This window comes from Semicossyphus pulcher, unplaced genomic scaffold (assembly GCF_022749685.1).
Source record: "Semicossyphus pulcher isolate SPU_LCO1_2020_fin unplaced genomic scaffold, fSemPul1.0.p SCAF_5, whole genome shotgun sequence".
Taxonomy (NCBI): Eukaryota; Metazoa; Chordata; class Actinopteri; order Labriformes; family Labridae; genus Semicossyphus; species Semicossyphus pulcher.
In genome coordinates this window covers 27,503,602-27,524,516 of record NW_027211726.1, presented here as the reverse complement: position 1 = coordinate 27,524,516, position 20,915 = coordinate 27,503,602, and the positions used below count along the sequence as shown (strand labels likewise).

At 41.6% G+C, this 20,915-nt stretch overlaps 1 protein-coding gene across 1 annotated transcript in view; it reads left to right on the top strand.

Annotated features, from left to right (window-relative positions):
* fam135b (family with sequence similarity 135 member B) overlaps nt 1–20,915 on the top strand; it is a 43,899-nt gene that overhangs the window by 10,440 nt on the left and 12,544 nt on the right. The window contains exons 3-9 of the mRNA XM_069681147.1: nt 7,723–7,862; nt 12,175–12,245; nt 13,225–13,398; nt 14,412–14,538; nt 18,802–18,961; nt 19,345–19,391; nt 20,611–20,766. Of these exons, the coding sequence (XP_069537248.1) occupies nt 7,723–7,862; nt 12,175–12,245; nt 13,225–13,398; nt 14,412–14,538; nt 18,802–18,961; nt 19,345–19,391; nt 20,611–20,766 (875 nt within the window). The remainder of the gene's footprint in view (nt 1–7,722; nt 7,863–12,174; nt 12,246–13,224; nt 13,399–14,411; nt 14,539–18,801; nt 18,962–19,344; nt 19,392–20,610; nt 20,767–20,915) is intronic.

Below are 20,915 nucleotides of genomic sequence, written 5' to 3'. Positions count from 1 at the left end.
CTGGCCCTGCAAGATGCAAAAAAAGCCTCCTAACCTTTTATGGCAACATATGCTAAAAAGCTTCTGAATTAAGACACTAAGGGCCCTCTCGTCCACCCGGCGCGGTTGACATTTTCATGCCCAGCGCTCACGTGATCTTGCGCCACCATTGAGGGTGTGTTGGTTTTGATATGAAGTTGGGTCAGGCAAACGGGTGCCCGTTTCTATCTAGAGGACACAAAGCGACCGCGCCTTAGACCAACAAAAACCTGGTCTAAAGTCTGTATGGACATACATCTGCGAGTTTACAACACAAGTCTGCTTGTCACTCACACAGAGACGCACAGCAGCGCTTTGACTCATAAGGAAAAAGCAGTGTTTGCAGGAAGACGTGGACAAGCTCACCGATTGGAACCGACAATCGTGCCCTCATATATTAAAACACTGTCCAATGCCAATTATGCATGCACGAGAATACAGCCATGTGATCCAGCAGCGACAATAAGTAAATAAACATTTAAAGCCTACCTTCCTTTGATGGTCAGCACACAGAACTTTAATAAACATAAGATCCTGCCCGTGTGGAGATTTAAATCATTAATGCTGTGCCTCGTGCGTAAATGTACGTCTCTTTTCATTTCGTTTCTGCTGGGCAGTGGGATCGCTTCAGTGGCTTTAAAATCAATCCGCGCTTCAACATGTATCGCACAGTGACCTGTGTTTTTTTTTCTGCGTGTTCAAGGACACAGTGGAAAGAAGAAGGTTAAATATGGGATTGGGGTCCAGTTTATATAAGAAGAATGACAGAAATTCGCTGTGTAAATAGTACCACGCCTGCCTGGATGCACACTGGGCTCTTAAAGGGAATGAGCTGACACTCTGATTGGTTTGATTCATGTTATGCCGAAAACACGCCTATGAATAATCCATGGACTTAAACCAGCATCTTTGCACCTTGCGCCTCGGTTTGCACCCAGATTGTGTGGCGTGTAACTAGCAAAAGTGCATCACACACGCCCTAAATCACTTAGCGCCTTCCGCCGTCTAAATAGGGCCCAGTGTGTCTTTTATTTAACCCTATGCAAATAATGATCTTCCTTTGCCCCCGTCAGAGAACATTGTTTGCATTATCCTGTTTAAATAGACAAAAGTACAAAAGCTAGAGCACAAGTAACACAAATTACTTAATCTGGCAGACAAATCTATAAAAAAGCTTTTGCATTTTGCTCATAAAAAATGTCATCTCTCTCAAACTAAGAGCTGAAAACAATTAACTTATTGGGTTTATTGTGTTTTGATCTAGCCTCTACTTAAAGAATGTTTTGTCTGTTTATTTAGAAATATTTTGTGAAAAATCATGTCAGATATTTGTATTTTTTTAATTGATGGCACTATTAGAATACTTTCATCCATTTTTAGGGTTTATTCACATACCAAACCGTTTAGCATAGGTCGTACAGATTCTATGGATGTGAGAAATTTGAATACACTCCAAGAAATTACGTCACTATAACAAGAAATACCAAGGAAGGCACTACAGAGCATTTTGTTACAGGGATGTATTTAAACATAATGCTCAATGCCCATACTGAAACAGAAATCAAAGAATGACACATTTGCGTTTTTTATAGTGTGTTTATTTATCTTGGTGAACAGCTTTTGGGTGGAGTGACAATATAATGTGATACATTTGGTAATAAGTTAGCTTTGTAGTGTGGTAGGCATTGTTTTTCTTACAGTGGACAGAAAACAGTTTCACCTCCTTTTAGTCTTTATGCTAAGCTAGGCTATCCAACTGTAACTGTTTGTGCTGCTCTACAGAACTGCAGCCCAAATCTTCTCCATTGACTACAATACATTTTAAAAGGCAGTAGCATGTGTGCTAAACGGGGAACACTGCAGCAGTTTACATTACAGTGAAGAGTGTATCCATATTGTAATTGGAAGGCTGCAGCCCTCCCCTCCCTTCCCCTACCCCTGCAGCTCCTTCAGCAAGGTCATGTATTAAGCCTCTACACCTCGCAGGCTGGATCCTGAGCATGGCTGCACCAGCCAGCAGGAGGAAAAAACATCCATCATACAAAGACACAGGAAATAATCCCTCACCGTGTTCTCTGTGAAAGTATATGCTTGACATTCCAATTGTCTGTGCCCTTCAGACAAATGAATTGTGCCGCACACTCAGCTGAAGCATTTAATGACTGTGATTCACGCACAGTAACGTGGTGATTTTGGAGTCAGAACGCTACCTGGAAAAATTGGATTGCTGTTTAAGGTGTCTCCGACTGCAAGGACTAAGATACTCCCTCATATTAGTGTCATGATGAGCTATTCTGTGTGGAGAGTTGTGTGTGTTTTACTGATATGGAGTGATGGGCACATACACTCTCATGAAGCAGATGTAGAGCCCCTGCGGCTGTAAGCAGATTATTTCCAGCACAGAATCGCTGTGGCTAAAGCTTAGGGGCATTTCAGCAGGTTTTAATGTGCAGGATGTGATAACTCCCCAGCACCTGGGAGAACTGTAGTATACAAAGTGTCAGAACTGTGTTGGTTTGATGTATTTCAAATGGTTTGGCTTACTGTAACATGAATGGGATAACTAAAATGAGTTCTAGTCACATTTATGTCCAACAAGAACAACACAAAGAGCATGGAAATCATACTTTAACATTTAGAGACCATTTCTGATTCAGCTTTCATTCAGGTGATTGAATAAATACATGTTTGGGCAATTGCTTTAAATATCCTCATGCCACAATGATTATTAAAAAACCATCACTGTGACTTACTAGCTTTTATTTCTTTATTCCATAAATCTGACTTACCATATACGTATTTTTATTATTGTCATCGTGAGATTATAACTGGAATATTTCTATAGATTTAGAGCTTTAAGGGCAACTGTCTTTAAATACTTGTAAGCTCTTTAAAACAAGTGCAATAACCAGAACATGATGGGCTTAATTTTCCTGGGAATGCATGGTGTAGAAATGGTATTTCTTTTACCGTGGTGCCTCTCTTCATGCTACAATGAGAGGTCAGGTGTGATAAAGGTTAATTTGCCAATCCTGGATCCCATCAGCTATAGTCTGACGACGATCCAGCCTTGGGGGAAAACAGTGAACATGTCAAGACTTCCTTTTTCCATGCTGCATTGTTTACAGTAAAACAACCCATTTTTCTTGTGATTTACTTTAATCAACAGGTCTTACCTTTGTCTAAATTTCAACATCATGATGCAGATTAGTAAAAAGCCAAAATGAAGCTTTGTTAGGTCTGTCCTCAAGAGGAGAAGAAAACTACTTTTAAAATGCTTGTTTGCTGAACGGAAGTCGTATCGATCTGACGCATTCGAGGAAGTCGGGAACGCTTTCTACACAGCTTTCGTGACACCACGTCAGGGAATTTATCTCAAGTTGAATTTTTGATCTAGAATGGATTGTTAGCTGAACTTGCTGCAGATGTTTATTGAGATTAATAAGAAGCTAAATCATTATCAGATGACCGCTGAGAAGGCGGGATGTCATTACGGCACATTACGTTCTGTCTGCTTTTGCTCTCCACACAGACTGTTTTTCCTGCATACGCCGCAGCCTGCTGATACGTGATTGGTCAATATTACTCTACAAGCATACAACAAACGCGTCCCAGCCTACAGATTGTACATTTCTATGTAGAATCTATAAATAGAGATTAATGTGATGTCAATTCAGTGGTGCACTGTAATATTGGTTTACATGGTGTTCAAGCAACATGAGTACTTAATAATATCATTACACTGCTCATAATGACTTTAAAAACATGTCTAATTTTCATCAGATGTTCCTCACTTTCTGACTGTAACAAAGTAAATAGAAATAATGCTGCAACTGCAACTGTTGCTGCCATTTTAACACTCAACTCTGCGGGAGGCAAACTCCAAGCCGTAAAGTGGTGTTCAGGTGAGGTATTCGTCGTAGTTTTACGAGTACAAGTACTTTAGCTCCGATACTGCCCGATACTCGATACTGGTATCGGTGCATCCCTACATGAAACAATGCAAAAGACCCGTCTGTAAATGTTTTAAAGTCTAGTCATTTGGCTGACAGCCTGCGCAAATGGAAAAAAATGCCAATGCCAATGCTAAGGGTGAGCGTCTTACTGTAAAAAAAAACCTGTATTCAGCTGGCTAACATTGTAATTATGGAGAAAGCGTCTGGATGATCTATATTTCTATTTTGTAAATTGGATTCTGTTGCTGTCACTCTCTGCAACTAATATGGCTCCACCCACAAAACACACCTGATGACAACCATTAAAAAAGGTCTGTAAGAAATTCACTGCAAATAGCATTGTAGTGAATGTCAGAGGCCAGATCTCATCAAGCTTTTTCACTTGGTACATAGTGTAATGTTGAATCAACCCTGTTTAACAAACCGGCATTAAAAGAAAGAACAGTGTGTGAGTGTGAGAAAGCATGAGGGCAACTACAGCAGCTCCAGCTTTAAGGTTAAGAGACTTTGGGTCCACTGAAGAGCCACATAGCAGAGGAGAGAGGGCATGGAGGCACCTGGGGGAGTCCTTCACAGGTCAAACACAAATAGAAAATCATTTATGGTAATTCCTGCGCACCGCTTAGAGTCTCTAATCCACCTAACTCCTGTGTCTTTGGACAGAGGGCAGAAACCCAAACAAACACAGGGAGAAAAGTTGGAAACATAAAGATCACATTTGTCTCACTGTGCGGAGACAATGCTGACACAGAGATACAACTCCCTCCACATACAGCACATATCCGCAGGGATTACGCTGCCTCTGTCACACATCCACCAAGTCTTTGACAACAGTCACGCTCCCGCACATCCGTCATCCTGGCTGTGGCCGCTTGATGCTGCAAGTAGTGACAGCATTATCAGGAGGAGGCCTGCTGAGAGAGGGAGAGCAAGACTGAGACGGAAAAGAGCACCACCTCAGCAGGCGATGTCAAAGACCTCTCATGGCTCGCAGCTGGACTGCAGTTCTGCCAGGGAGGATTGCTAGTAGCAAAAGTGAACAGCAATCATATTGAACACGAAAGTGCTCCAACATGGGAGATGTCAACAATCGAAACACCAGGGGTCCCAATTATCAGACACAGAGAGTTGATGCATAAATATGTCCTCTTATTTCTATGCAAGGAATCAAGGGTAACATTTCCTCCCGTGCTGGTTTTTTAATACCAATTTACACTCCTGACCATGCTTACCAGGAAACACCTGCATTCATTCTGCAGGCCTTCATGCTCAATTCCGGAGTTCATATCTGATTTTTGGGGGGTCACTGTTCAGATCTATTTTTGAATGTGACCCAAGTAAGAGATCAACAGAAAATGACTCTCTCTACTGCTGCATGCCGTCCTCCATGGTCAAGCTGCCTTCTCCTTTAAAAGCACTCCTGGAAATGGGCACATTACCAAAGCAATGCGGACCAATTCCAATTTAGTGCCACATATTTAAGTAGCCCATTTCCGAATTTAAACAATGCGACATCATGCAACTTTTTGCTGTTCACACTGATTTGAAAAAATCAGATCTGTGTCACATGGGGGACGCTTTTAGCTGCAGCATGAATGCAGCCATAGTTGTACAACAGTGTAAACCAATTACTTAATAAAGGCCTGTTCACACCAAAAATTCAGATATGTACTACAAAAATATGTGTGATCACAAACATGAATGATTTGGTTCTAGATGTTTGATGTCGTTGTTACTGTACTCACAGGGCATGTTGTTGAATAGCTGTAGCTGGCGAGCTATAACCATGACCCACCAGCTGGCCTGGTCCCCCCATTTGATTTGATATAAAAGTCAATAAAGAGGGAGAGTGGCTAACTGTCAGTTAGCAAACTTGTTAGCTCATTGGCTGATTTTGATTGCAAACAGGACAGCAAGTTAACAATTTCCTCAAAAGAGATGTTGGTTCTGACTTCTGTCCCATTACAGTTTAAAGAGATGAGATCAAATAGAATTTGATGGCGACACACAGCTCATAAGGTAACGGCTGGTCATCAGTTTAAAAAAAGCTTGATGTGAAAAAATTGTGTGCTTTAACTCTGCTGCTGTGACAATCCCATAGCAATGAAGTTTAATTGCAGTAAAAGATACAATCTCGAATATTTCAGTTCAGTGCTCTTGAGCGCCTCCCACTGGCAATTATTGGTAATTATGGGAGCACGCTTCCCAATTTAACCAGACGACTACGGCTCCCTTTGTCGTGGTTCTAACTCTTTTTTCCCCTTGCTTTCCTTTGTAGACTGTTTGCCTTCACCTGAGCATTGAATTTGTTTCTTTTTCTTTGCATCTTCACTTATTTTTGAAGTTGTATCTGTAGTCATCGATCTTTTCTTTGTTTGTTCAGGCATAATAGATTACTGTTTACTGTTTAGGCTAGGACAGACCAACCACTGTTGGGTGATGGAAAACGCGTCACTAACTGGGTGCCGCTTGTGATTTTTCCGTGAATTTCGCCACTGACACCCAGTCTGTAATACTGCAAATGCAAATGCTTTCATCAGTGGGCCATATGCTCAATCACCCTTGTGTTAACTCATTTGGTGATAGATAGTGACTTAAAAGGCATTTATTTAAATAAAAAAGTTTGAGATTGTTAATTTAACAATTCCGACTTTTTTAAGCTAGAGTAACTCGGCCTAGAGGAAAAGATCACACACACTTTCATGCATGTATGCTCCAGCCAGCATCTTAGCTTAGCATAAAGACTCAAAAAATGGAAAACCAAACCAAGCAAAACCAAACTTGCTGTTTCTTAACATAACATAGATGCCTATAGCCGTCTCTTCAGCACCCTTATAAAGATGATATATTATTGTTTAATCTGCACAGAAATGGAAAATTAAAATGACTAATTTGCAGTTTTACAGAGAGTATGGACCAGACTATTTCTGGGCAGGGCACAAAGACTTCATAACACCCTTTAAACAATAACTTTTTCAATTTTGTATCTTGTTTTTTTTTTGCATGGATTAGGCAAAGGTGATTTACCGTGTAAATAACACTGACATAGAAAATGAGTTTAAAGAGACAAGGCTTGTAACACTCTCAAATCTGGATACAAATCTTGGCACATGTTTCCAGATCTCAATATACACACTTAGATCCCTCAGCAATCTCAGTAAACATTGCAAATGTCAGGTCACGCATTCACAACAAGCTCATTATGCATTCTCAAATCAGGGTACATATACACAAATCTGAGCACACACTGCAAATATCAGGTTGTATAACTGCCAAATGAAAGGACAATTTTATTTCTGGATATAACAAGACCAGGCCAAAACCTAGTAAGAGACCGCATCGGGTGAATGTGCGCTTTTGTGGGCAGAAGACTGTCCTTATGAGGCCGATGGCAACTTGTTTGAAAGCAGGTGCATGTTGCGGACGTAGGTGAGGACAGCGGAGGAGCAGCCCCGCCTACTATCCAGAGCTGTATAGGCAGAAAGTCTCGTCAGTGGAGGCCTAATATGCTCCATGATCCGCCGTTGTGTCCCGACTCTCTCTCTCTACGGCTCTGAAAGTACCGTCACTCACTCAGTCACATACAGACCCGTGTGTAGGGCTTAAAAATAATGTATTCCTGAAAACAATGTTTAATCAATGAAAATGCTTTCTTGTGCAAAAGCTCAGCATGTTGTGACATTACCGACTGTTGCAGCTCAGTGAGTCAGGTGATCATAATTGTGCATGTTGTTGTGTCCCTCATCAGGAGAGTGCAGCTTCAGCTCGGCGGGGGTTTACGACGGCACCGTGTTCAGCCGGATCTTTCAGATCCTTTACAGAAATGAGGAAATTGCGGTGAATGACTGTATGATCTTCAAAGTCCACCTTCTATTGGACGGAGAGAGGGTGAGTCATGCTGGTGACATTTTCTGTTCACACACACGCACACACACACACACACACACACACACACACACACACACACACACACACTTCCTGTTGAATAAAAAAAGGAAAAGAAAGAACAGGGAGCGCTATTTGGCTGCTACTTTATCAGCAGCCGGCTGTAAAAAGCGTGACGAATAATTACAGATAAAGCAGCTGTATAGTAGTTCAATTAAATGGTCATTAATTAATGCATTGTATCATCTACTGTTCCCTCCTACACAAGGTTCTGGTCCCTGTTCCTTCCATCTCACATAAACAATACTCCCCTTTTCATAACAGACAGATGTAAGCCAGTTTAATTAAAGCAGAAACATAACTATGTGATGAATAAGTTATATAATCATGCTATTAATATAATAGTAGTACTGCTTTAGCATTAGCTGCAAGTTGCTTTAAATGTCACTGAGTGGACACTTATGTTAAGTACACCTCCACTAATGCAAGCTCGATGAATCTGTTGCTGTAAATTTAGCCGCTTAAAGACTAAGCTTGATTAAACTTGATCTCCCAAAGCTAGCGAGCAATTCATTTAGTGGCCTTTCTGGTAATCCTTGGTGATGTAAATGTGAGAACTTGTAAAGTATTGGAAACTACCAAGGCCCCAGTCAAAATTATGTTATTCAAGGGGTGCAAGGTTTAGCTCATAGACTGTACGAAAAGATGGACGACATGACAGCTCCCTGAAAGTGAAGTCAAAACATCTCTATCGCCCCCTGCTGACTGGCTGCAGTATAGGTCATAAAGCCCGCCTCCTCCATGTTAACAGATGAGACATGGGTTAAACTATAAAATCTAAATATTTTTCTCAAACATGGTTTCTGTCATTATAGTTAGTTCTTATCATGCTGATTTACGTCCAAGTAAAGTTTATTTTCAATTAGTTATTTGATGCTGTAAAAATGATGATTGACAGCACTGTTGACAAATCCGGCTCCTGCAGCCGATAAGTTCCGGATTAGCAGAGTGGAGGACGAACAGCGAGAGGAAACGTAACTAAAACAATCACTACAGTCATTGAAGTTTCCATATCCGTGAACACCTGCTTCAGACCAAAACAAAGAAGTTGTTCTGCTGTTAAATACGCAGGCATGTGGGATTCTTGCTGGGTTTTTCCGGTAGTTTAGTGTGTGTTTTGGTTAGGGGAAGTTGCTATGGCAGCTCCACCCGCCGATCTCTACTGCGCAACTCTGGCTCCAAATGACGTCACCATCGCAAGATGCCAGCGCCTATCACAAGGGCTACTTTGGCTTCAATTTTGTACAGTGAGAGCAGATGGAGACACGTCGTCCATCTATATATACAGTCATTGGTTTAGCTCAGTATAGAGCAGGCGGCCCATTCACAGGGGCTACAGTCCTTGACGCAGCGGCCACAGTTTTATACTCGAGCTTGGCCTCGCTGCATGACATCCTCCACTCTCTTCCCCCAATATGCCCTGTCTCCCTTCAGCTGTCCTATCAATAAAGGCAAAAATAGCCCACAATAATCTTTAAAAAAAAAAAAGGAATGTTATTCTATCCGCCAAGCACGTTGTGTTTTTAGTGCTTTTGTGTTTGTTTTTCTGCAGGCTTGGGAAAAATCTTCTGCCCAGGTTTTCATGACACTTGGTGGAAGGATGTATAATGGGCCAAGACAGAACCCATTCATTTTAAAGCAGGTCCTGATCCGAGTCACAAACAATCCATTATTAGCAGATCTGAGTCATGAACAAGCATATCTCTGCAGAAGGCTCAAGTGGCATTCTAGTTTTTTGGATCTTTGTTAATGTTAATATATTACATGAATATTATACTGTGGTTGGCCAGGTGGGAAAATTTTAAGTACTTTATTTACTGTTTGGTATGCATAAATTACAATATATTTTTGTGTGTAAACTCGTCATCTGAAAGTAACAATTAACTATCCATCCATTCATTATATGTACCACCTGTCCTTAGAGGGTCACAGGGGGCTGGATCCGATCCCAGCTGACATTTGGTGTAGAGGCAGAATACGCCCTGGGTAGTCACCAGTCACAGGGCTGATTCAAAAATATGGAAAGACATTCATTATAACCATAAAATAGATATATTGGAGAAAGTTTTTCATACAAATACATGTTTTCAAAAATTAAGATTACAAGCACATCGCATTTGTAATAACTTAAGTTGATGTACTTTGTTACTTTGTACCTGTTTTTTTTTACCTGCTAAACAACAGCATTGTCAAACAAGCACACAGAATGAAGCTAATTGAGTTCAGCCACTTGCCTCTTGGAATTAATGTGCTTTCAATCTGAGATGAATGCAAATGGCCGGTGCCCCAGACGGCCCATGTACAGCTGAAATGACCAGGCGTGTAAACCCGCCAGACAGTTATTGATGTACTGTCCTCCACGATTTCACTGAGGGCTCGACCCCGAAAATCCACTCTGCCTGTTTTTGTTGTTGGGAGCCACCGGAGCTCAAATTGATCAGCGGTGACAGCATGAGACAGGCCCGAGGCTGAGATGTGTGGGAGTTAAGATGGCCCTGCTCGGAGCTAATCATCCATATGATAGCCATGTGTCACACATTGACATTACCCTGTGCCGCAGCTGCTCTCTGACATATGCAGTTTAGATGCGTGGATTACTGCTGAAGGATCCCTGCTTAAGTCAGAGTACGGATACTTCGACTGCGACTCTGCATGATTCCTAATTTTAGAAGATTTCATTAAATGTCGACATTCATGTGGAGTTTCAGCGACACACACGCTTTAAGGCGTATCAGATTTCAGCTGTAAGCGCTCCCGAAGGCTCTCTGCTCATTAACCTTCGGAGGTTATCTGCTGCTCACAGCTACAGATTGCATGGACAAAAATAGCTCCTCATTTCCCCTGTGTACACCCGTATGTATGCTTAATCAATCAGAACATCAATATGGGACAGAACTGCAAAGATTTGGATGTTTACTGTACAGTGTGCATGTGTACTATGACTGTAAGGAGAAAGAGGAACAACTGCGTAACCTGCTTTTTAATAAGCAACACTGCACCTCTATCTTCAAAAGGGGGCACCGCCTTTGTAGTCGGCTCCTACCTTTCATTTCCCACTTTGTCTTCAGACATAAAGAGGTGCTTTATTTCCATAAGCTGTGACACACTGAACATAAGAGTAATTTAATTCTGTTTAACCTACAACAGATTCAAAGAAATGCCGGACTACATTGTGAAACAACAGAAAGAACAAAACATCTCATTTAAAATAACTTTCAATAGACTAAATCATAATTTATAATACTCTTAGCTACAAATAACAGTATTCATATACGCCCTGCAGTTCCCAAATACTTGTGATCCGTTTTTCCGTCAACTGCGCGAGCCCTCGCCCACAGGAAGCGTAACTGTAACTGTACACTACTTAATTAAAAGTGTTCTTTTTTCAAGATTTCAGTGTGTTGATCTTAAAATAAACAGGAAAAAATGGGAGTCTGTACTGGTCTGAACATGGTGTTTTATTTTAATCCCACATAACCAGACGTCTACGGTTGGCACCCTTTGTCACGGTTGTAACTCTTTATTTTCCTCGCTGACGGTCGCTTTCCTTTTTAGACGGTTTGCCGGTTATTTTTGAGGTTGTATCTGTAATCATCCATCTTTTCTTTGTTTGTTCAGTAGATTACTGTTTACTCGCAACACTTGCAGAGACCGGAAAAGCAGTCGCTTAGCTCCACATACCCTCTCTGGCAGACCAACCACTGCTGGCTGATGGAAAATGCATCGCTAACTGGGCGCCGCTTGTGATTTTTTCACACAAAAGACGCCACAGACACCCAGTCTGTAATAATACTATATACTGCAAATGCAAAGGCTTTCATCAGTGGGCCATAGGCTCAATGACCATTGTGTTACCTCATTCTGCGATAGATAGTGACTTAACAGACATTTATATAAATGAAAATCATATTTAGTCATATTTTTAACTCACTTATCAAGCTCAGTATTTAACGATTTGGGAGTGAGAAGGTTTCGAAAGTACTGTACATTTTCATCATAACCTTGTTGGTAACCTTGTTATGATCGCTGTTCATCTTCTTTATTGATTCAAAACGTAGATGCTTCCCTACAGGGAACAATCGGCCACTGAATTGTGAAGGGTAACAATGTTGGATATGTTCTGTCCAAGGACGTCATAAAAACAACAAATTACTGCACAAAAATCAAATGAATTAACTGACATGTCATTATAATTTAAGCTTTAGAAGAAGGAAGTCTTCATGCTTTAACGTTCGTACATGTACATGTTTTGCAGGTGGAGGAAGCCTTGAGTGAAGTGGACTTTCAGTTGAAGCTGGATCTTCATTTCACCGACAATGAGCAACAGTATGTTTATTAATGATTCAGATGAGTGTGTGAGAAACAACGAGCATGTGTGTGTGTTTCAAAAAGACAGAATGCTAGACTTTCCCTCGGTGTAGCTTTTATGCAAGAGTGAGAATGCAAACTAGGCATGAATAAGGGCTGTTATGTCCTTTGGCTCATAGCCATCTCTTTAAGCACCTGAACACTTTTGTGCTTGCAGAACATGATTGCTGTCATTTGTCTGCCTGTTTTAGACAAATAAAAGGACAAATGATTAGCAGTTTGCATTAGCAATAATGGTTTTGTTGGGGCACTGCTCTTGTATCAACTAGAAGCTGCATGTTAGTGAGTAGTTAGTGTTTTGTTTATGTGTTTAAACCCTAAATTCCCTGTTTTTGTCATACCTGAGTGATTATAGGATGCGCCACACAAGTGAATTCTTCTTCTTTATATATGTACGGGAGTAAGGGCACTGGTTAGTTTTGCTCTGAGTCTGTATTTCTCTAAAGTTTTCACAAGGTCTCTATTATCATTCCAGTCAGGATTCAGACTCTTTATCCTCAACTCTTTCTTTCATAGTGCGATATACAGAATGATGTTAGATTATCCTGGAGCAGCACAGACATCTTTTTAAGAGTCTGGCAAAAGGCAAATAGATGTCAGGGATAGCTACACCTCCTTAAACAAAGAGCTGCTTTCTGCTGTACCAAAGTACAGGTTGTCCTGGTTCAGATGTAATAAGCATTCCTATTTAGAATTTGCAACAAAATCCCTTAAGCTGCATTTAATTTTTCTGCACTCTGTAGCCACAACTCTGTGTACAGTCCCAGTTTGACTGTCTTTCAGATGATTTGAATAACCCTGATTTTCATTTTCTTCATTATTATTTCTTGCTTTTATTCTGTCCATTGTCAAGTGTCCTTTTAACTGTTAAAATGGAAGAAGCACTGAGTCATATGAGACTGATATGAGAGTTTGTTGCTCTTCTTCCATTCCTCAGGCTGGCAGAGATAGCGACTGTCCCGCTGATCAGCAGTCGGACCCTCAGCCTCCACTTCCACCCGCGGAGAGGCCTCCACCACCACATCCCCGTCATGTTCGACTACTTCCACCTGTCCGTCATCTCTGTCTCCATACATGCTTCACTGGTTGCCTTACATCAGCCGCTAATCAGGTAGAGTTTAGAGGAGCTTTGCAACCATTTGCAGTTGACAGACCTTGAATTCATGAAAGCATTAATATAGCTTTCTGAAGAGATATGATTCCAGACATCACAAAACACTGGTACCTAATTTGAAACAGATTACTGGTAGTATCACCTTTAGTTGGCTAGCTAATTAAGATAACATTATCAAATCTGTCTCTGGCTTGTCTGCATTTCCATCTAGAGCTTGCTTACATAGCCTACTTGTTCGCGTTTTGAAACAGTATCTTTTCACTCATAGTGTTACAAGGAAAAGGGAAAATTTAAGATGAGTGGACTGATGTGTTTAGGAAATATAACTTTATTTAGGATAAAGGTAGCAGGGGTTACTTCAGCCCCCGGGTGCCGGGTGCCGGTTTAGCTCAGCGGTTAAATTGCACGGTCCACGTACAGAGGCTCAGTCCTTGACGCAGCGGCCCCCGGGTTTAACTCCCACCCTCGGCCCTATGCTGTGTGTCATCCCCACTCTCCTCCCCTTATTTCCGACACTATCCACTGTCCTCTATGTAATAATAGAGGCATTAAAGGCCAAAAAAATCACAGAACAGGCCTCCTGAGTTCATTAGAATAATCCCTTTTACATTTGTAAAAACGGTAGGGGCTTAGTAAAGTTTTCTTGTACAGTACTGACTGTGGAACTTAACACTGGAGAGAATCTGAAATTCTAGTTGTATCCGTTTCCACAAGAGAAGATAAAGTCAAGTGAAGGAACTGCTGGCGCAGCTTTTTCCAGCCGTATGTTTTGGCAGACACAATTAGTGTATCCATTAGCTGCTTGACGGGACACTTTTCTAAACACTTACCTGATGAATTCAGCTGTCAATATCATAAAGTCAGTGTTTAGCGATGCATTACATAGATTACTTCAGTCCTTGATTGATTGGAATAGTAGCAGCCCGCATCTTTCAGCTTATCTGTCTCCCTTTACACACATACACACTCACAGTTTGTCCCTGCATGTGTCCTCCCTGTTCTCTCTGCAGCTTTGCACGTACAGGGAAGGGCTCTTGGCTGGGGAAGGGCTCACCAGAGAGTGCTAGCGACCCATCTGCCATGACTGTAGAGAACCTTGTGTTCGGAGCTGGCTACTGCAAGCCTGTCATCTCTGAGGTATGTTAACCTGAAGCAGTGTTTTCATCGAAAGTCTGATGATGAAAGCCCATTTTGTCTCACAAAGTTGAAAACGGTCCAAAATGAGTCGGGTGTTGTCCTCAATCAGCTGGTTGTTGTTGTTTTGTAATCGAGCTGCTAAATGCCAAGGGATGACGTAAACCTGATCTCGGTTTAGGGACAGAGGCCGGTGGATTTAGATGTGATTTGTTTTGGCTTTTCATCCAGAACAACAGGATTCAGCTCAAGAACTGAACAGAGACGCATCCTGATCTGGATTACTGATTCTGGAACTGTCACCCTCCAAAATCAGCCGTTTGTTTGGGCTCCGTGGAGTCTTACGGCTTAAAGACCAGAGGCTGACATAGAGATTATTACTGTGCTGTACTGTGGCTTTTCATAATATCTGATTAACCCACCTGCCCAGGCATGCAGGCTCCAGGCTCAGCATCTGGAAGTGATAGCAGCTCTCCCTGGAAATGAAGGTGTAGTCTTGTCGCCTCCCTCTTATGCCTCTGTGTTCATTTACAGTTAAGCTGCACAATTGCACGATGACAGAAACGATGAACCAATTACTGTTATCGTATTTATTAATCATGATTATATGTTATGAACAGTTACACCACTTTCATTGCACTGTTCCTAGCAGCAGTAGTTTCAAAATTGTAAGTATTCACTCATATTGTTAATACATGAATACATTGCCACTGTCTTTATTTTAGTACTACATCAGTTGCCTTCAAGAAGCAAAATTATATTTATATGATCAGGCTTTACCTTTGGGTGGCCCTCTCCAAACTCTCTACAGAGATGAGCTGTATCCCGGATACCACACACACTACTTAAAGTATAGGCCAGGAAACGATTGAAAGACTTCTCCAAATTGTCAAATTGTTCCTTAAAGGGGCCATATTTTTTGAATGGATAGTCTCATATTTTGCATGTGTTTCACATTTTTGAGTGTTTATTGTTCACACAGAAAAAGTGAAATCTAAATAATTCTGTGTCTTTCTAGAATGACATTATTAAAAAGGTCGCCTCTGAAATGGGCCGTTCAGAACAGCTGCAGGTTTCTACGTAGAACCTTGCTTTCGCTGAAATCGACCAATCGTCATTCACCATCATCCACAGTCATTCATCTCACCCTCAAATACCACAGGATCCGTCTCCGACATGTTCAGTGTGTGTCATGACCTCCAGAGTCGATCACAGCCATTCAAGTCGATGCTCGTGATTCCACAGCCGCCGCGGTCCATCTCCGGCACGTCCCAGAAGCTGCTTCGCTAAAGATACGCGCCGGGTCTATTTTTGACGGAGGCCGCTTCAAGCACGCGTCAAGCTGAATAAAGCAGATCGTTCCAAACAGGAAGTCACACACAAAAACAGCATACAGCATCCGGTCATTTCAAAATAAAACACTATGTACAGACCGAAACAGACTCTCACTTTTAATTAAGTTGTGTACTCAGCCATGGTAGAAGCACAAAAATCACAGAATGATCTCCAAATGGTTTCGCAATTCTCGCACAATAATGTAGTTCTCCCGTGATCTTGTGATCTCGCGAATCCAGCTGCTCAGGCCAGCGATCCGCTGCGCTGCAGACCAGACACGCTTCCTGTGGGCAAGGGCTCGCACCATCTGACGGACCAGAACCGCGGCACAGATGACACCTGCCGGACACGGATCCTGTGGGATCGAGGCGACAGGCTGCCTTCTTGCACTAGTTGTAAAGTCATTGTCAAGATTTCAACTTACCATTCTGATGCCTCCTGTTGATTCTGGCTCGTACATATAAGGCCAAATAACCGATCCTAGAGCAGCCATGTTTTCTACAACTTTGAAGTGACAGTGCAGTGCGGCCGCTCCCCCACATGGGATGGGCTTGGGGTCACTCCAAATACTGTCAGCCAATCGTGGCTAACGTCTATCCTTTGAATGGCGAAACGGCTTGTTATCTTTCATGAGGAAGGAGAGGCTCTGAAAATTTATATTTCCATTTTTTAAAACGAAACAAACTTCAAACTTCACACACTACATGTTTCCCTCATCCATATGTACCACATCTAAACAGCTTCAAAGTATACCGTGTTCAAACAGAAAAATGACAAAAGAAAGACATGAAACAGTATATACACTACTCTCCCAGACTGCAATGCACAAAGGACATAGACTGGCTGCTCAGTCACAGCTTAATTGACATCCAAAGTTTCCTGGTGGTATAAAATGGTAAAATAATGTTGAAATCTTTGTGTACTAACTGCTAGAATATTTAGTTTGTATGTGGCACCTACTGTATAGAATAAGTATGGAATCAGACACATATTTAACTAAAATTACTTTGGTCATATTTTCACTCTGGACACAATAAGTATTAGTTGCACACCAGGTTCTGAGATCTGATTTTCTACAGCTAACAGGGTAACTTTAACTTTAACCAAATCACCCTGATCGAGAACTTTGCCGAGTGCTAATCAGTCTGAACTATGTGCATTTGTAAAGCCTGTTTCCATATTTTTCCTTGTATAACCTGCATCTCTTAGGACCCTGTGGACTTCACAGTCTACACAGTAAAGCTTAATGAGCCCCCCCGGTAGCCCCCTCCTCGTCCTCCTCCTGGTTTTTACTCCTACTCCTGGCTGGGCACTTTAATAAGCTCTGCGTTTAGCCAGGCAGGGGGGTTTCGTTTGATCACAGTAATGAGTTCTGCTCACAAGCGCCACGTACCACATAGCTGCAAGTGAAATCTACAAACACCGTCACCTTCCCCTGTATTTATTTATAGCTTTTTACCTGCAGCTACACCACGTTTTCAGCACTTTACCCCTTTACACCGCGACACTTCCTGTAAGTGTTTTCATTGATATCGACTGTTATATCTCAAAAGGAAGTTCCCTCTGTGTTTTGATGGAAAGGAAACACGGTTCAGAAGATAACAACTCCAAAATCATTTCAGATAGATTGTCCTTTGAGAAGCTCCTTTCTGTCAGTACAAGCCTTCTCTGACAGCAGCAGTGATTGCACGCTCTGATATCACTACTCACTGCGATAGTAAACTGTAAGAACTGCATGAAGAGCAGCAAACAAAAGCAGACATTCTCATGTCAGGTGACTTTAAAGTCAGGCGCATCCCAGGCATTGTCAGCACAGAGAGAAACTATGCTTTTAGGATAATGACTAGTTCATACTGAAAAATAGCTATTTTTCTCTGCCCTTCGCTCGCAGACTGATCCAGGCAGGCCTCAATAAAGCTAAAAAGAATTATGAAAGTAAACATACAGATGTTCCTTCCTGGTTCAGGTATACTGCCCTGCTGCAATTACAGAGCGCACGCAGGTATGATGATAGGGCCGAAGACTTTACTTGCTTGGGGCAAATTACAGTACATCCCCAGATACTCAGGCATTACATGCCTTTCAAAGCTTAGAGAGCCCCACTGGCGCTGCCAAAACATCCCAGCCATGGGAAGAACTTGCTGGGTCACAGACGGTTTCAGGTCAGGGACCAGCAGATGAGGGCAGCCGGTGGTCACATTCAAGGCCCCCTGGCTCCGTATTATGAAGGCTGATGTATTTGATGATTGCTGTTTGGGTAGGTCATAATCTCTTCAGGATGATAAATAAGAGACATGATTATAGCATCAAGGCTTTGGTGATTTGTAGCTGTTTTGACATAGACTTGAGTTGCATTCATCACAAAGTAATATTAGATATTTATATTGCATTGCTGGAGAGCCATCTACTGGAAACATGGTCCATATTACACCTCATATTTAGCCAGTACTCTAAAGCAGGGAATTCTTGATGTTGATATGTTACCACCTCAGCAAGCTGCTTTCTTTCTTTAGTGTTGTACCTTAACTGGCAGAGATGTCTTATTGATTTCGGCCAAATTTGCATTTAAATTTTCACACACTCTATGGGCACTCTTCCTTGTTTCTCCTGCTCGTCTTGCCCTTGAGAAACGTTGACGCCTTATATTCTGGGTCAACTTCCCACGCTTGTCAACTTTTACAGGTCATAGCAGGGATGCGTTACATCCTCCTGATGCCACATGCATGTATTGATCTGCTTTTACAGCTCACAGCAAGCTGTGTTTAGGAGCCGTTTGTTTTTCTAACCTTCTTTTTGATCTGACCAGCCTATACAACTGCTGCAGTGGCAGCTATAAAGCTGAAGTATGTGGACATGTCCGTTATTAAGGAAGAGAGGTGACTGCTGACCTACATAGCAGCTGACATTTCCTGTGTGTCTCCTTCTCTGCAGGGAAGCTTTTATGTGCCCAGTGAAAACTGCCTGCAAAGAGCTCACACGTGGCACCGCAGGCTCTGTCGCCTCCTGTTGGTGGCTCACAGAGGCCTGCACACATACTACACAGCACTGATGAAGGAAATCCCGCAGCTCCAGCAGACGCCACTAGACTCAGGTGAGCATGTGCAAACCTCTGTATTCACAGTTATTTTTGGGTCTTAAAAGTATTGTAAACCTCTTTGAATACATGACTGAGACATAAGGTGACTTGAGAAATCCCACTATCAGAGCTGAATAGTTTTCATGTCTACATTAAAGAATCCAGGCTATGGCTAATAGTAGGGGTGTGATTCACATTCAAGTACAAATACAGCACAAACTTTAAAATACTCAAAAAATTATACGCCAGCAAACTACACTTTAAGTATTGAACATTCTCACTTGCATTTCATTACATGCTATTTTTACATATTGTGTAAGATTGCAGTATAACTTATGACACAGTGATGTGTTAGCAAATCCTTCGCACTAAGCTCTGCTAATACCTTCTTTTCACAGAGGTGCCTGTCGAAGAAACTCTGAATCAGCTCGCAATAGAGTTACAGGTAAGTTCATTAAACAAACTTCATCATCATATCAGAGAGGAACATCTAAGACATGTTCTAGTTGTATTGTTGTAGAGACTACAGTTTTACTGATTATGGTTCTAATCTTATTCTTACATCCACATTGTGAACATTTTTCTGTAGGTGTAATTTCATATTTTAATGTTTTTTTTTTCCTTTGTTAATTGCTATCAATTTTAAATATTTTTTTATTGTCATGTATAACAACTAAATATGATTTACCTGCTGTATCGTATATGTCGAAATCTTAGATAATATTGACAAATTTGTAAGCTGGTGCATGGCTCTTAATATGGCTTTTAATCTAGATGTCTGGGGCGGAAAAAACATTTTTTGTTGGCAAGAAGAATAACCAAGAAAAGTCATGTTTATTAGCTCAAAAAAGAAAATGCTGCAAAAATTAACTTAAGTAGGGAAGCCCATTTCTGCCAATATGATGAAATAGACACCCAATAAGTAATTTTACTGAAAACTTTCTTCAAATAATGACTAAGTACTTATAATTTTATTCCTACATCCACATTGTGCCTGTATGCTTTTCTAGTCTTGCGACCACTCAAAGCTGCTTTTGCACTACATGTCACATTCACACACAAAGGCCAAAGTGCCTACCTCCCATCAGATCTATGCTTATTCATACCCAATGACTATGCCACCGGGAGCAATTTGGGGTTCAGTGTCTTGCCAAAGGACACTCAGACATGTGACTGTAGCAGTCAGGGATCGAACCCCCAACCTTCCGATTAAAAGACGACCGACTCTACCACTGAGCCACAGCTGCCCCATAGACTCATTATTCTCAAATACTGAGTTTTGAAATACTTATGTATTATTATCTTGAGCTAATGGTTAATTTTCTATTAAATTTATGTAACAAATTAATAATATACATAATAATTATGTTGCATATGTTAAAACAGGTCTCTAAGAATAATGTGAAACGTATGCGTGGACTGAAATTATTTCCAGCACTTTACACAGAGAACAGCATGCCTTGATTGATTGATGAGTGTTCTACAATGATCCAAAGGCATGCAGGTCAGACAGACTGCAGACACAGCATTGTTTAAAGGTATAAATGTGTTGTCAGGAAAACCAAGGATCTTATTATAGAATGAGGGAAATGTTATTTTCGGGGGACAAATGCATTCAGTTTGATATTGAAGGTATATCTTTTTTTGTGTCCTGATCCCTTCAGCTGCAGGAAGGCCATGAAAAAGTAGGCGAGCAGATCAGCAGGGACGTGAGCCAGCTCTGCTCCCAGCTGGCTGCACTGTGGAGCCGCTTCCTGGAGGCCGCTGTGCTCAACCCCCACATCCTCTCCTACCTGGCCCAGGAGCACCACACGCTCAGGGTGAGAGAGACACACACACACACACCATCAAAGGCAGGCTTATACAATGCTCCACATTGACTGCTCGTTCACTGAGCAACAGTCCAGACAGTCTCTGTATCAGAAGTTCAATGAAGACAACTTGTGCGGACGTGTTTAAATTTAGCCAT